This window comes from Leptodactylus fuscus, chromosome 1 (assembly GCF_031893055.1).
Source record: "Leptodactylus fuscus isolate aLepFus1 chromosome 1, aLepFus1.hap2, whole genome shotgun sequence".
Lineage (NCBI taxonomy): Eukaryota > Metazoa > Chordata > Amphibia > Anura > Leptodactylidae > Leptodactylus > Leptodactylus fuscus.
This window is the reverse complement of record NC_134265.1, coordinates 335,930,555-335,947,786: the sequence shown is the minus strand read 5'-3', so window position 1 is coordinate 335,947,786 and position 17,232 is coordinate 335,930,555. Positions and strand designations below refer to the sequence as shown.

Here is a 17,232-nt window from a genome sequence, read left to right as displayed (position 1 = left end):
AAATACTGTGACACACATACATGTTAGGTATCCCTGTGTCTGAAATCGCCCGCTCTACAAAGCTATACAAATATTTTGCCGGGACGCTTAACGCCGTAGCGGCAAACATACTGAAAAGTCCAAAACCGCTGTTTTTTTCACTATTTTCATTATCATACAAATATCAATCAAAAGTGATCAATCCAATAGCATTTCCTGAAAATGCAACAACTAAAAACTACACCCGGCCCCGCAAAATAACACATCCCCCGACACAGACAAATAAAAAAGTGACTGCTGTCAGAATATGGCAACTTTTACAAACAAAAAAATGTCAACACACGACTGGCAGAAAATACCAAAACATACAATGTCGTATATCGAGGTATATTAACTTCAAATACCTCTGTCCCAAAGACACTATGTACAGATTCTCACAACACCGTATAGCAGCTCAAATACAAATTAACTTCAACACAAGTCTCACGTATTCTCTGAATTATAGCAAAAACAAGATACAAAGTTACATTTCATATCCCATACCTTATACACACACTACGAAAACCTTACCCGCGCCTGTATATACCCACTGCTACAATCACCGCAGACGAAGTCGCGGGTACCAGCTAGTACTATATACCGCAAGAAAGCTGAGTGCACAATCAATTCAGCTCACTAGCGGTATATAGTACTGCTGGTTCGAAGACATGAAAGGTCGCCTCTAAAAGTTATCCAATGGGGGATTAACCCTTTACATATAGTACTACCGTCCGATTGATGGAGGTCCAACCGCTAGAAGGTGGTCGGTGAAACGTGGAAACGGAAAGACCTCTAATACACAAAGCAGATGCAAATCTCAATGCGTCCACGTGAGGAGACAGACAGCGACACAGTGACCAAGAAACAAGGCAAAGTCATATTTTTTTTTAATTGAATATTCTGTTCACACAAACATTTCTTATTTCAGTAAAAGCACAATATACCCCCATTATATCTTAGCAGCAAATAGCTCCTCACTCTTATTAAATTATAGTCACGGGTCGGGTTTATGTACATTTTTTTTTTTTTAGTTAAGTACAGCAAAGAAATAAAATTCAAAGGAAACTGGAGATATTACAGCAAATTTCTCTTAGCAAAAAAATACATGTTAAATCCTCTATCGGCTATGGTCTGTACTAGACGTCTCTGTAGAACGGTTTGGTTATATACACCATACGAGGGAGGAGAACTCACGACATTGCTCTATATGGACGATCAGCAATCAGATGACAAAGGGATAGTAAGAAGAGGAGAAGGAGGGAGAGGGGTGTGGGGGGGTCAGGGCTTTAAGAATAAAAAGTTTACATCATCTCTTGCTTTGTAAGTACAAAAACACCTGCATTGTTTGACCGCTGCTGGAGCGTGGCCATATACAGAGGTTACAGGAAGGTCCTTGGGACGCACATTTACAAGACTTCAACCCTGGCGCTGTCTATATCGTGGTCAGGATTATACTTGTTGGTAAGTGTCTATGTGGATTGGCTTTACCAAAAATTCAGGATGATCCTGGCTCTTCTGTAATAAATGGAAATATGAGAAAAACTCCCCAAGCTCTCTCTTCAAATGCACTAAAAACCTTGGAGGCTGCCATATACCAGCGGAACAGGCCTCTGTGCTCAGAAGAAGATCTGCTTGGCATCTCCTGGACTCTGCTCCATAGGGCAATACGGGCACTTTAATCTGCAGAAAAGACAGACAGGTCAGCGACACATCCGCATATTGTATAAAATATGTATATTATTACACACACCTATACATTACACACATATATTAACTCTTTCAAGAAAAAAAAAAAAAAAAGCTGTGCCTCTAGTGTCTAGTGCCATCTATTGAAAGGATGCCGCTAACGCTGGGTTCACACCAGCGTCTGGTCTCCGTTCTCAGGTTTCCGTCTTCTGCATGCAGAAGACGGAAACCTGTCATGCAGAGTCCGGCCGTGGGCGCCAGTGAGCATTTTATGCTCTCCGCGGCGAAACCGGGTTTTTTTTTTTTTTTTTTTTTTAAAACCGGACACAGAGTACTGCATGTCCGACTCTGTGTCCGGTTTTAAAAAAAAAAACGGTTTCGCCGCGGAGTGCATAAAACGCTCACCGGCGCTCACGGCTGGACACTTTTCAAACCCATTCAAATGAATGGGCTTGAAAGATGCCGGCAGGTTTCCATCTCCTGTCCAGTTTTGTGCAAGAAACGGAAACCTGCAGAACGGACTCCCGGGCGCAGATGTGAACGAGCCCTAAGTCAGTCATTGTGTTTCCCTCTAAAACAGGGATTGTAATGTAGCTAAGGATCAAAGGCAAAGCCTGGTACTTCCCAGGTCCTGCAGGGTATCGCCTGAAACAGTGAAATAACCCCCAGGAATCAATCCAAGAAACCCGAGTGACTACATGACACCGCTAGTGACCCTGGAAGCAATGACTAGACTTGGACTTTTGTAGCTAATCTTATTCTCTGCATCATATAGCAGGACCTGGCCATGTACTGTATGCCTTCCATGCAGCCTTTTACGATGGGGAACACATGCAAGTTGTTCCTATTCAATTTATGGGAGTGGCGCTGCAGCCCTGTCCACTGTATACAGTGGTTTTAGGAACTGCAGCACCGCCCCTATTACTTCATGTGTTCCCTGTCCACTGAACCAGTCGGACCCCACAGATCACATACTGATGTCCTATCCTAGATATATCCTGTTTATAGGCTATCAGTATTAAAATTCCGTTTAGGGCCAGAAACCGCCTTTAACTAATACTCTGCCCTGAGAATAAGGGGATCCAAAGCACACAGTACATTACTGGGGTGTAAGAATATCACATATGGGGCTCAGATACTTACTTGCTACCATTAAACATTTTATTTAATGCATCTCTGGATATTATATGTCCACAAACAAGTTTCATGGGAGGATTATTGTCTGTAGTTTGCTGACGAAGGATTGGGCAGGCGAATATTGAATGGTACCAGCACTTTTTACCTAAGTCCACTTCAATCTGAGAAGAAATGGAGAACATAACACGTATTAGATATCGCTGAGACAGGCAAAAGCTGTATTAGACAAGACAATCCATATTACACAGCACTGGCTGATCTCTGCACTTAGAGACAGCGTATTGGGTTAGCCCTCAATAAACTATATACCAGAGGTAGGGAACCTTCGGCTCTTCAACTGTTGTAAAACTACAACTCCCAGCATGCATACTTGCTCTGCAGTTCTTGGAGTATGCTGGGAGTTGTAGTTTCACAGGAGCTGGAGTGCCAAAGGTTGCCTGACCCCTGTTATATAGAGTCATGTATGGAGGGTAAGCTTGATATCTAAAAAAAAAAAAAAAACTCAAAAAAACATAGTATCGACTGCACTGCCATAGTGAAAGGAATCTTTCCAATACAGACTTGTATCCCCTAGTAACAGGAATGGGGAATATGTATCTTGTTTTTGGGACTGACCTAAAGAATGGAGGTCCAAAAGTACCCTATGTGAGCAGAGTGTTGGGGCATAACCTTGTCTACTCTCTTCTATAGGACTGCTAAATAACACAGTGTTAGAAATACCAAAGAACAGAAAGGATGGGCGCCTTGGTATAGGTAACACTGCTCTGTATATGGGGGCTGCTAGTAGATACCCGGCGATTAGCATACGAAAGGGAAGATCAATAGGATTTTGGTAAAACCCCTTGACTGTTTACTTAGGGATCACCTTGGACCCGTAATAGAAAAGAGTTAGACATCAATTTAACATTTGCTACAGCTTTATATTAAAAGGGTATGCCAGTTACGACAAGCTACCCCCTTATCCAGAGGACAGTGAATACCTTAATGGGGGGGGGGGTCCAACTGCTGGGGCCCCACAATAATCATCAGAATGGGGCGTTCTGCACTTCAGTTTGAACAAGGATGGTGGTTGGAACTTTGTACTCCTGCGCCATTCATTTCAATGGGACCACCAGAGATATCCTATTGGGACTGGAGGAGATACTTTGCCTATCTCTAGCTGTCTCACTGAAATGAATGGAGAGTGGGGTGAGCCAGTCCTTGTGATCCCAGCAGTCAGACCCCCACTGATCAGCAAGTGATTCTGTGGATAAGGGGAACTTGTTGTCATCCGAATACCCCTTTAACAGTGTTGTCTTGATCAGCTCCTCATCCCTGTTCGCAGAGAACAGAGGATTTTGTTGGGGGAAGCAGTGGACACCCAGGCATTAGATGTAACCATACTTTCGGATGAAAGGCCATTCCTGGTAATACATGGAAGGCTTCAGTGCACCAACTAGATCCACTCTGATGCGGCAGTTCTCCATTGACAGTTCATAGAGTGGGGTAAGTGCTTAATATTTCTTATGGCCGCCTGTACTTACCGGTAACTCGTCCTTCTGATTCCACACTCCGGTGCACTGCCGCTGCTCTATTACCGCCTTTATGTTAATTAATGCTGGAAGTGCCACACAACCTGCAGAAAAGCTACAATGGAACACATGACATATTACATCTAGACTGTCCAAAGTGTCAGTAACGTGAGCAGCAATGACCCTCACCTAACACTGAGAGGAGATTCAACAGACAGACCCAGCAGGGCACAGGCATCCCGAGTAAAGATGTCGCAGATGTCCGCCCACTGGTTTGCATCCAGCAGATGAACATAGGGCGAGTTCTCTATTCCCTGCCGCAGGTACACCAGGCTTCCCATGAGCACTTGTATATCTGGGAAAGAAATGAGGAGAAGGGTTAATACATCAGGTAACAGTCTCATGACTGTTCTCCACATATATGCTATATCATGACCCGATGAAACACTCACCTTTCTGATGATTTAAAGCAAAAGGCTGGAAGTTTTTGGCATATTGTAGCGCCTCCCTCTGGTTAGCTGCTCCCCCCATCAGTAAACTAATGAAGTATAACCTGTGAAGCTTGAACTCCAATGAGCTGTTCTGAGCCATCAACATCTCCCTGTTGGACACGGCCCACCTAAGGGGAAAGAAAATGAAAAGCCTCTGTGGTCATCTGCAGTGTTCTCCAGACCTCTGTTTGCTGTCAGTGAATAGAAACCTTTACACAAGATAGGTTATCATTATGTGATCTGTGGGGATAGGTCATTGGTGTGAAAATTCCATTTGGGACCAAAAAAAACCTTTAATACTTTGAAAAAGTTTTTCCCACAAACACCACAGCCTCTATCCACAGTATAGGACATAGATGTACGAACGTTGTGAGTCTGACAAAGCTCCATTGACTTCTATGGGGTGGACAGAGATATGGCGCCGCGCCAGTACCATAATAGTGAAGGAGTACCTAACTAAAGTGAGAACTACCATAGGACTGCTCTCAGATTGGCATGACAGGGCTGCTTTATTGCTACATAAATAAAACTTATAATTAAAATGTATTATATGCGAGGTGATCACATGGACAGTGGTCCTTGTACCCCTCCCCCTGGGGTCACTTACAGCTTGGTCACAGAGGAGGATCTGGTCTTCTCCTTCTGCAGCTCAGTCCTCTCTATCCCACCCCAATCCTCCTCCACACTCTTCAGATTAGCAGATGCTAGCTGGAGGGGGATACTTAACCTCCCAATATCTCTGGAAGTACCTGGAGTGAGGAACATCTAAGTGGATTTGATAACACGGACCATCTGGTGATATGGACAGCAATGGTGGTTTATAGTCATTACTATCCAAGCGGTAGAAGCAGAGCGGTGGGACTTCTAGACTGCTCTACTTGTACAGACATGGCGGAGAGTGGTAGTTTAAGACTATGTACATGAGTAAGAGTCTACATGGTGGAAGTAGGTGGGAATAGGTGCTGAACTCCCTGAGTATCCGTCCACCTGCTCCATTATGTACTCGGCTGTATCAGTCAGTCCCATGGACACTGAATGGGATAGATACATGCACCCACAATAGTGTCCAGCCCTCATCATGTTCTCGTAATGGTTAGGTTGCCCAATAAAATGATATTTATAGCCTATCTTCTGAATAGGTGGCATGTCCATTGTGCCACAACCCCTATAACATAGGTCTCAATTTCAGGGCAATCTGACTTCTACATGTTATTTTAGAGGACACGTTTACAATGTGAAGCTGAGCGTGCACATCCCTCCCAGGTTGTATACGGAGGCATAAGAGAAAAGACAAAAGTCACCTAATACTTACTCTAAAGCTGGCCGGAGGACTCGCACCTTCAATGCCTCCAGTATCCTGTTCAGCTCCACAAATGGTTCTTTTTGGCTTGGGTCTATGGAGAGTCCAGCTTCCTGCAAAACAAGCGGAGCGTGAGCCTACAGACATTGGGGGATTTTATGGTATAAATGCAATGTAAAATGTTACTCCAGATAAACCAAAGTGATGGGGCTTGTGCAAAAGTCAAAACCAATAAGTCCTGTGCAGACGGTATAAACTATAAAACACGGCGCAGAATACGGCTTTGTTCACATCTGTGCCAGAGCCTCCATTGGAGACCGAAAATCGTTGCAGGAAAAAGCCCTGCACGGAAGACTTTTTCTTCCATCGGTTTCAGTTTATAAATGACGGACACCACAAGGACCCCATTATAGTCAATGTGAACCGAGCATGAGATTTATAATAATAAAAAAAAAAAAAAAAAAAAAAAAAGGAAACGCAAGAAGCTTTATAAACTTCCTCCACTGTGACAAACAATCCAGGAAGCGCACACAGGCATCACATGTCACTCCAGGCAAATGTCATCTGAGGATTCGCTGTAAAACAGACCGCAGCCAAGAGAACTTCACCCCGTGTGACACAAAGTACTAAGCACCGCCACATTTTTATGTATGCCACCAGCCTTTATACTGCGCTGACTGCCATCAATATTTCAGTCTTTACGTCTTGCTAGAATTTCTGCTGCTCCCCTCCTAGGGTTGCACTCACACCTGCATCGGAGTCTCCGTCAATTGTGTGCGGTGGTAGTCAATGGGGTCATCTTCCTGAACTGGAACTAGACACCGGCGCAGATATGAAATGAGTGCAACAGTTTGGCAGATCTTTTAGAAGGCAGTATAAATCCTAAACCTTGTAAAAAGCAAAATCAACGCAGCAAGGTCTATGCAGACTGAACCGGTGAGGAAGGTTGCAGCGTGATAAAGGCTCAGGATCAGGATCAGTACAGGACAAGTAATGTATTTCAAATGAAATCTTCAGGTGAATGTAAAACTTTGTAATATATGTTATCAGAGGTAAATGCTTCTATCTCCTGCCTGGTAAACTACTTAAAAAGGTTGTGCTGTTATGAAATCTCAACGGACAGGGAATAAATATCTGATCACTGGAGGATCAATTGCCAGGTGCCCCAGCGATCAGGGGACAGAAAGTCTTCCTAAAGTCTTCTTGAGTGTCAGAGCGCTTGTATGACTGATGCTCCATTCACCTCCTTGGGGCTGCCAGGATGGCGATCTCCAGCAGTGCCCGCAGCCTCATACAAGTGACTGGAGCACAGGTCATGCAATTCATTTGAAAAACCGATTCCCTAAACATAACTGTGTTTCTTGGGCTGGATATATCCATATCTTAGCAAAACATCCAATGATAATGTAGATATTATGGCAGCAGGTACCTGGCACAGCTCCTCGGCCACATCCAGCATTCCCTGCCTGAAGAAGTGTTCCACCATAACTTCATTGAGCATACGCTGGCTATCCGCCTGCCAGCAGCCGTCAATGCCCACACTGCTGATGTCTGCATCAAAATTCTGGAAAAGAGGAAAAAAAACGGTTTATTAAAAAGATCCTAGTGGAACTATGTAAAGATAATAGATTAGAAGTCAAAGGAATCCATTCATAAAAGTGTTCCTAGTAAACCCAATAAGCAATGGCTTGTCCAGTTATATGGCGCCCATTGAGCTGTTCTACGGTGCCCTCCAATATGAAGCAGTGGATACTGATGAAGACGGGCACTGTAATAGCCGCCATTGGCATTTGTCACCAGCCATCTGTGTAGGAGCCAAGATAACGGACGAGGCTGTATAAAATAATAAGGCTACTTCTGAGACGGCGGCGACTCACACCTCTGGTTTTCTTAATTTAGAAGAGAAAGGTTTGCGTTGTTATAGTCTGGTGGTGCTGGGATATTCACATATTAGACAAGTAGCACCAAACCACAGGGATTAAGGCTCTATACATGAACGTCTGCACTGTCTGGTTGTGTTTTCCAGTGCTAGCACACTGATCTATTATATTGTCATAGCCCAATACACGAGCCCATGTATTATCCCAGCCAGAGACTGGCGTAAAACTCAGAACAGGTCATCTCGCAGCCTGGGCTCATTGAGGAATATTAAAGGGATTCTACCATTAAAACCTCTTTTTGTGTGGATAAGACGTCGGAATAGCCTTTAGAAAGGCTATTCGTCTCTTACCTTTAGATGTGATCTCCGCCGCGCCGTTCCTTAGAAATACTGTTTTTTACTGATATGTAAATTAGTTCTCTCGCAGCGATGGGGGCGGGCCCCAGGGCTGAAAATGCGATGGGGCGTCCCCACTGCTGCTCGAGAACACGATCCTGCAACGCCTCTATCTTCGGCTGGATTCTCCCCTTCTCTGTCATCTTCCTCCTGCCTCACCTCCAACGCCTGCGCAGTTGGCTCTGCCAGTGAGACGCTAGTAGAGCCAACTGCGCATGCCGGCCGGTGGCCATTTTTAAGAGGCCGCTCTTGCTCTTGTAGTTCAATGCAGGAGCGGCCTCCCAAAAATGGCCGCCGGCCGGAATTCGCACTCGTGTTCTTCAGCAGCAGTGGGGACGCCCCCATAGCATTTTCAATGCTGGGGCCCACCCCCATCGCTATGAGAGAACTAATTTGCATACCGTTAAAAAACGGTATTTCTAAGGAACGGCGCAGCGGCGATCACATCTAAAGGTAAGAAACGAGTAGCCTTTCTAAAGGCTATCCCGATGTCTTATCCCCCAAAAAAGAGGTTTTAATGGTAGAATCCCTTTAATGGATGTATGGAGGCCCGGGTGACACATGGATATCATTGGTTGTGGGCATGTAAACTAAATGCTATGGAACTTTTGAGTATAAAATTTTTCTCAACTTAAAGGAAAATTTCTCCGGGTGATTTGGGACACTATAAATACCCACAGGTCCACCGACTAGGGGTTTAGTGTCTCAAATGGCCCTGTAATAATGTCATCCATGCCCGCAATAAAAATAAAAAAGTTTTATAACCAAAGCCCTCCCCGCTACTGTCCTGTAAATACAGCGTAAAGCTCTGTCCACATTGTGTCTGAACCTATACTAGTAATATGCTGCAAAAAAAAAAAATGCCTTTGGAAATGGCGGTGAGGGTGGAATGTAGCACATGGGCCGGTCTGTCTGCGAGCAGTCACATTCAGGCATAGGCGTTGACAGGACTGAACATCAGCTCCTCCCTAAACACTACTGACAAACAGGGACCACTATCTGCACATAGCATGTGCTCCATTTCCCAGGGGGTCCCTTGTAGGAGGCCAAAAATGTAGCTTTACATATCCCTATTTAAAGAGGTTTGTCCTGCTGACATATAGTGTTACTTTTGCAGACTTTGCTCACTGGCTGACTGTAGGAGAAGGGTCACCATTGCTGTTATACTAGTACACAAAGCCTTGGGTGAAATGCAGAAATGATCTGTCAGCTTTCGTTTACCCTGCGGAGACATTCCACAAGCTGCAGCTGTATACAGGACACACATACCGTACCTTATCTATAGCCTTCCCCACCCTGGACACACTACTGTGGATATCCTTGTGGTCGGAGGCCAGCTTCTGCACCGTGTCCTTTATCCGTTTACAGCACTGTGTCAGCACCAGAGATAGCGTCCCAGACAGCTCTCCATCTTGTTCTACTGGGGAGAAGGGAGATGAAAGTCATTTATGTGTGTGTATATAGTACTAGAATACAAAGCGACCATGACGGATAAAATACAGGAACTTTTGTGTGTATATACTGCTAGAATACAAACGGCAAACACGGCGACGACGAGGGATATAATCCAATTGCCTGCGTATTAAATATTGCACTATCCTTAGGGCTCGTCGCTGTTTACACCGGCCTCTAAGCTTGCACGTTGTCTACTTAGTAGTGGCTGCTCTGGGTCCACAGCTCAGTCCCATCCAAGCAGACTTCAAACTGTGGGGAGCCAACTCCCATCTGACATCGATTGACCTAGGCTTTCAATATTGCAAATCAAGAAAATCCCTTTAAGGGGTAATAACTGCTGATCTCTCCTTGGGACAGCTCACCAATTAAAGACAGGCAAGGGGTCCGGCATCTGCACCCCAGCCGATCAGCTGTTCATGTTTGTATCAGCGCAGCGGCCTCTTCAGTACGTGTAACATTTGTACAGCGGCTTTGCTTGGTATCGCAGCTCGGCCTACTTACTTCAGCAACACTGAGCTGTGAGCAGAGCATTTGACCAATGAACATGATGTCACATGGAGTGCAGAGCAGCGCTCACACAGGTGTCAGACTCCCCACGGACCTATCCGAAGGATAAGTCTTCAATTTAAAAGTCCTGAAAACCCCCTTTATAAGATGAGACCATACATTGCGGACGGAAAAGCTGCATTTTTTTTTTTGGCTACAGATTTTACTGCGATTTTCCAAAGCCAGGAGTAGATTTAGTGGAAGGGGGGAGTAGGAGAGGTCTGATAAGAGAGGAGACGTCTTCAGTATGTCATTGGTGGGAGTGCGATACCCCCACAGATCAAATGTTTGAAAAGGTTGCGCCGTTCACCAATCTTGCAGCCTGATCCTTGTATCTGATGAATGTGATGTCATCAGTCACATGATACAGCAGCCGCTCAGTCTGACCCCCCAATAAACGTGTCCCGTCAGACTGGTCATACTATGCACAGGGGATAAAGGACTGTCAGGAATCTTTATCTAACAATGGGAACTGAAAATTAAAAGGTTAAAGTTTGCGTTTGCCCATCAGCAGCAAGTACAGGGTTAAAGATCACATGGCAGGATGACTTGTGTACAACACTCCCCTCATTGTATTACCATTCAGCTTGGGACAAGTACACACCATTGTTCTGTCACAGGTCACACTAGACATATGGACTCAAAGACAATGGGCACTCAAAGCCAGCATGGCACCATGTCTGAAAATAAAGGCTGAAGGAAGTTTCAGAGCCTAAAAATAGCTCCTCTACAAGGAGTCAGGGCCAGATAACCCCTCCCTGTATTATATGTGTGCGGCTGGGGGGCATGGCCAGCCCCTCCAAAGTATCTACGCACCAAGTACCTGGATTAAGGGTCCTGTATTAGAATTCTATCCTTACTCTCAAGAAAATTGGTGTCCCATGGACTAATGTGCGGCAGTATAAAGCATGGTGGAGGAAGATAGCAGAAGTCTGATCTTGGATTTCAGAGTACATAAGCACTGAAGAATATGGCAGGTACACAACCCACAACAGGGGGGAGACTTAACACAGCAGCAATGGCCCCTTAATTGTGGTAATATACCCAGCAGTATGATACAGGAGTCCCCCTCTGCCCAAAATGTCATTTTTGCAACAGAAGAATTAGTGAAAATTTCCTGAAAACATCAAACAAAAAAGAAAATAACAGCGGCATTTCCGGGGCGGACGCAGCAATATCTATTTCTCTTACTCATGTAGCGCCATCATACCGCGCAGCCCTATAGGGCTCTCAATGCCTACCAGTATGTCTTTGGGGTGTGGGAGGAAACCGGAGTACCCAGAGGAAACCCATGCAAACACGGGAAGAACATACAAACTCTATGTAGGGGTTGTCCTTGGTGGGTATTGTACCTCCCTTCCGTGCTGCCCATAAAGGAATATGCCACGAAGGATAAATAAGGACAAATATATGATTGGCCAGACGCAGTCACGGCAATGGGAGCACAGGCTATAGCCCAACTACAGCACTAGGCTCTCTTTGGCGCTTCCATTGAAGTGAATGGTTCCGGATACGTCCCATCCATGTGACATGACTGTGCAGACATGATATAGACGTAAAACAGCCCTGTTGTCGGCCTGGGTGTGGGTCTCAGAGGTCAGACCCCGCAGTCTGATCAGATATTCATCCTCTGTCCTATAGATACCTATTCTTCATGGTGTATCCCCTCTAAGCTATTCTTTTACTGCTTTCTCGGAGCACGTCTTGGCACGGCGGGATCACGAAGCATGGGGCACGGCGGGATCACGAAGCATGGGGCACGGCGGGATCACGAAGCATGGGGCACGGCGGGATCACGAAGCATGGGGCACGGCGGGATCACGAAGCATGGGGCACGGCGGGATCACGAAGCATGGGGCACGGCGGGATCACGAAGCATGGGGCACGGCGGGATCACGAAGCATGGGGCACGGCGGGATCACGAAGCATGGGGCACTGCGGGATCACGAAGCATGGGGCACTGCGGGATCACGAAGCATGGGGCACTGCGGGATCACGAAGCATGGGGCACTGCGGGATCACGAAGCATGGGGCACTGCGGGATCACGAAGCATGGGGCAGCGCACGCTCTCATTATGCTAAAACTTTACTGCAGGTCAAGGGGTTAGAAAAGCCAAAGCTCTGTAGTAATAGACTGCTGCCCATACAGTAAGCAGCGCCCCTCACCTCCCCCCCAACATATTCTCATACCAAGGTCAGAAGTGCTGCAGAGACTCCTCCACCAACCACTAGAGTAGGGGGGTCCTAAATTCAAAAGAGTTTTCCAGGACTATTCTTAAAGGCGTTGTTCTGTTATGAACAACTATCCCCTATCCATAGTACAAGGGATAAGCGTCCGAACCTCGGACCCCCAATGATCAGGAGGACCATAAGTCCCCTAAAAGCCTCCTTGTGAAGGGAGCACCAATGTGCTTATACGAGCGTTGATCCACTCACTACTATGGGGCAGTGGAGACTGTAATCTGGGGCAGCGCCCTCGGCCCCATAGAAGTGGAACACCGGTCGCACAAACACACTGGCGCTCCATTCACAAGGAGGCTTTCAGAGAACGCCACATCCTCCTGGTCACTGAGAGATCTGGCGTTCGGGCCTCCCTGTCCTGTGGCAATTGGACATATCGACACAACTCTGTTAAGAGAGGTTATCAATATGTGACTGGTGCCCAACAAACCCACAGATCAGTTGTTTACAGAGGCTGCAGTGTTCAAATGAGTGCTGTGACCTCTTCACTACTCACCAAGCACAGCGCCACACCTTGTATAATGGCAGGTCTTGGCATTGCAGCTTGGCCACATTTATTTGAATGATGAACTGCAAACAGGACACATAACTGTAAAACATGTGAGCGCCGTGTGTGCTGATCAACATCGGTGCCGGCCTCACCAATCTGATACCGATAACCAACTGTATGGATAGGTCATCAATAACCTCCATCATCTCCTCCCCACTAGGGTCTCTTTAAGGAGCTGTCCAGTTCTTCCTATAGCCCATCTCCAGATAGTGGGTCTGACCCCCTCCTCACTATATACGTCTGATTCGCTGCAGCCTGAGATGTAACTAGTGTCTCTCTCATTCATGGTGAGGTTGTAAGAACATTGCATGGGAGGGGGGTGTAAACAATGAAGGGATTCTCGCGTGCCAGGGGGGGGATATGGGGTCCCTACTGATCCCTTACTGAGGACCCAAAGTAACCCTATAGGACAGATGTGTTATCTAGCAGGAATGGCGCAGTCTCAGTAAACGTGATGGGGGGTCTCGGGGGGCACAGCCCTGCTCAGCTCCAGGCTATATCTGTTCCTGGGAAAGCTGGGTGATGACATATCCACCATATTGATGTCACTGGGACGGACGGGTGACCAGGCCACAAAGAAACATTAACCTCACCCAGCTTTCCCAGACTCCTGCACAGCTATGTGAATTTTACATTGAAGAACTGACTGACAACATCCATAGGAACAATATGGCGGCCATGTTGTCAGACAGCTGTGACCAGTCACTAGATCTTCCCTGGCCGGTATATTCCTCTTTGTGTTACCCTCCCCCCCTGTAGTACGGACTTCATACGGTTCTTACCTCCGGCCTGCATGATCTCCCTCCTGAGGCCGCCCGCATAGTCTATCAGCTCCTCCAGGCTCCTCTCACAGTGCTGCCCGTACCCCCCGAACTTCTGCAGCACCTTCTCCAGCTCCCGCTCCACCGTCACACACTGATCCATGTCCCCGGGATGGCCTGAGGAGGAGGAGGAGGGTGCTGGGGGGCCCGGTAGCACAGGGCGGCGGGGGGGCGGCCCCGGGGCCTCCTCTTCCTCAGACAGCAGCAATAGCAGCTCCTCGGCCCGGGCCGGAGCGGCCCCCGCCAATGCGACCTGTGGTGGCGGATGAACGACAGAGGCCTAATCGGTGACCGGTCCGGTCGAACGATCCGCAGAGGATGACACTTCACAGCCGATCTTGCCGCTCTTTCAGTTCCGTTACCGTGCCGGCTCCGCTCCTACTATCCACATAACCGGGAGATCTACGTCAGTGCAGCTTGTTTTTGTTTTTAACGGTGCTCATCGTTGACCTGTTTTACCGGGAACCAACCAATATACACTATAGGGGGGTTCTGAGTAACTGTCTCCAATATTATCCTATAACTATTAATCTACAAATCCCTTATTCGGTATAGTCTATATGTACGATGTGAGTTTATGTGTCACGTAGATATACAAATCCTACATTACTTATTTCCAGGGAAAAGTATAGATCTCCTCCTCGGACTCCCCCTTACTAGGACGTAAACTAATGGAACATTCCACCTGATTACGTCAGCTACGCTTCCCCCTGCCCGTAGTTATGATTGCATCCATTTTTTTTAACATCCGGGTCTCGGCTGTTGTTGCTGGGCGGGGCTTCGGAAGCTGCCTCCTGACGTCACTCGTGTCATTCTATGAAATAAACAGACCGTCTGCGCTGTGATTGGTTGCTCGTGGAAGCCGTCCGGACATTAACCCCTTGATAAACAGACCGATGTGGAATAGGACTAAACCATTCTATTTGTTTTAGGGGAAAGTTCACGGCGACATTTTGAGGGAATAATAAACTTTCCAAATATTTCTAAGTTGAAAATGTAAAAACTTAAGTACAAATGTTATTTTCCTCCTTGTATTGTATAGTGCTCTCCAAACACATTTTGGTATATTCATTCCATGGGTTACAGGACCAGTTAGGCTGGCCATTAGAGATGAGCGAGTACTGTTCTGATCAGCCGATCCGAACAGCACGCACGCATTGAAATGAATGGACGTAGCCGGCACGCGGGGGCTTAAGCGGCCGGCGTCAAAGCGGAAGTGCCAGGTGCATCCATTCATTTTAATGCGTGCGTGCTGTTCGGATCGGCTGATCAGAACAGTACTCGCTCATCTCTACTGGCCATGACTCCTCCAAATAGCATGGGTTCGCTAGGTGACTCCTTCACTAATGTAAGCAAATCTCAAAGGAGCACCTTGGGGGCCTCCATTTTCTTTTATTAGTGAAGGAGTTGCAGGGCGATCTTTGGGTGCATGATGGGAGTTGCAGCCTAAGTTGCCGCATAGTCCCCACCTTAGGCCCGCTTCACATTTGCGCATGGGTTTCCATTTGGTGAGTCAACTTGGAAACCCTCCGAAACGGAAACTTAATCTGCATATAAAAGCGGTTACCCCCAGAAACCCGCAGACCCCATAGACTATAATAGAAGTCCGAAAAAAGGAGAGAGAAAAGAGCTGCTTGCAGGTGTTAGGATCACGTCCTCCATCTTGTATTCTGTCAGTCATCTTGTAAACTTTTTCTTATATAAACTTTATAAGAATGTCTGTTTAGAGTCTAAGAGACCCCTTTAGGGGATAAGGCGTGTGGAAGGTTAATGGATGGGTTATAACTCCTTATCTGTTTGTGGTAAGGGTCTCATCTTTGAAGGTGTGTGTAGAAACAGGTTCTATAACCTATTGATCGTTAGCCCTAAGGCTGGAGTGGTCTGACCAGCATGTGATCATTATCTCTCTTGCTGTGGTATATACATCTAGAATTAGTGTAAGATGTTGGTTTACACATAAATATTTTAGATTCTTCTTTATTTCATGAGGAAGGTCATCCCAGTTTGGAAAGTAATAATGAGATGCAGATTACATTAGGCCTTATCCAATAGTCATGTGCCACACCTTATGTTATAACTCTACAACCAATCATGTCATTAGAATAGTCCAACCTGCTTTTGTCTGTATTGTATTTAAACTACCTTTTTGCACCATTAAAATCAGAACTCATTTGATCAGGTGTGTGTGTGTGTGTGTGTGTGTGTGTGTGTGTGACTTCTTCAGGCCTAAAGGATGGGTGTAGCTTATCCAGGCCTGTTATTTGATTTGGAACTCTGCAACATACTCTATTATGAGGACCCCTTGATGTCCCTAACACAGGACTTTATCATGTAGAGAGGGGAACAGAATGGTCCGAACGCAGATGTGAACCAAGCCTTAGTCTATGGTTAACTGGCAACTTTGGCTGCAATCTGTATGTCGGTATTTGTCTCCAAGTCCGTGTTGTCTGCAAAATCCACTTAAAGAGGACCTTTCATCAGATTGGGCACAGTCAGTTCTATATACTGCTGGAAAGCTGACAATGCTCTGAATTCAGCGCACTGTCGGCTTTCCCGATCTGTGCCCCGGGTAAATAGCTATCAGTCCCGGTACCGTAGCGCTTTACAGTCAGAAGCGCGTTCCTGACAGTCAGTCAGGTACGTCCTTCTCCACAGCAGCGCCTATCGTGCTGTAGAGTGTGAGCGGGAAGGAACGACAGTGCGCTGAATTCAGCAGTATATAGAAGTGCCTGTGCCCAATCTGATGAAAGGTCCTCTTTAACTAACGCCACCTATTTTTTCCATGTAGACCATTTGTCCATATGACTTGGTCCATTGACTACTGTAGATTCCTGCACAATCTGGATGTAGTCCGTTATAGCCATGAACAGCAGACAGACCAAAAATATGCCTGCAGGGGTGTATTGCTGGCGCATGTTCCTCTGTATGTACAACTGGGGCATGTTCCTTTGTTGCCAGTTATCGGGGGCCACATTAACAAGCCACTTCTATGTATTTCGATACAGAGTAAGGGCAGTGAAATGAATAGCTACAACTCTTCTTATAAGTGGCATCTCCATCTCAAGAACAGGGGAAGCCTGACTTACGTCTTGCGGCCACAGCATATGACATTGTTGCTATGTATGTTCCGCGTTCTCCGTTACTTCTATAGGATTTATAGGACTGGTGTAAGTGTGGCCACCTCTACACTCATTGCAGTCA

General features: G+C 46.3%; 1 protein-coding gene across 2 annotated transcripts; it reads right to left on the bottom strand.

The window, feature by feature from the left end:
• Window positions 1-888: 888 nt before the first annotated feature.
• On the bottom strand, window positions 889-14,775 carry RMND5A (required for meiotic nuclear division 5 homolog A). Of its 2 annotated transcripts, none has more exons than XM_075261299.1 (9): window positions 13,993-14,775; window positions 9,693-9,838; window positions 7,573-7,707; window positions 6,156-6,256; window positions 4,805-4,971; window positions 4,542-4,707; window positions 4,365-4,467; window positions 2,848-3,002; window positions 889-1,698 (listed from the first exon to the last, which is right to left on the bottom strand). In XM_075261299.1, the coding sequence occupies exons 1-9, from the start codon at window positions 14,132-14,134 to the stop codon at window positions 1,635-1,637; spliced, it is 1,179 nt and encodes a 392-aa protein (XP_075117400.1). In that variant the 5' UTR covers window positions 14,135-14,775; the 3' UTR covers window positions 889-1,634. The 2 variants fall into 2 exon arrangements, with proteins under 2 accessions (XP_075117400.1, XP_075117402.1); XM_075261301.1 differs by having other exon boundaries at window positions 9,693-9,835; window positions 13,993-14,629.
• Window positions 14,776-17,232: the final 2,457 nt, after the last annotated feature.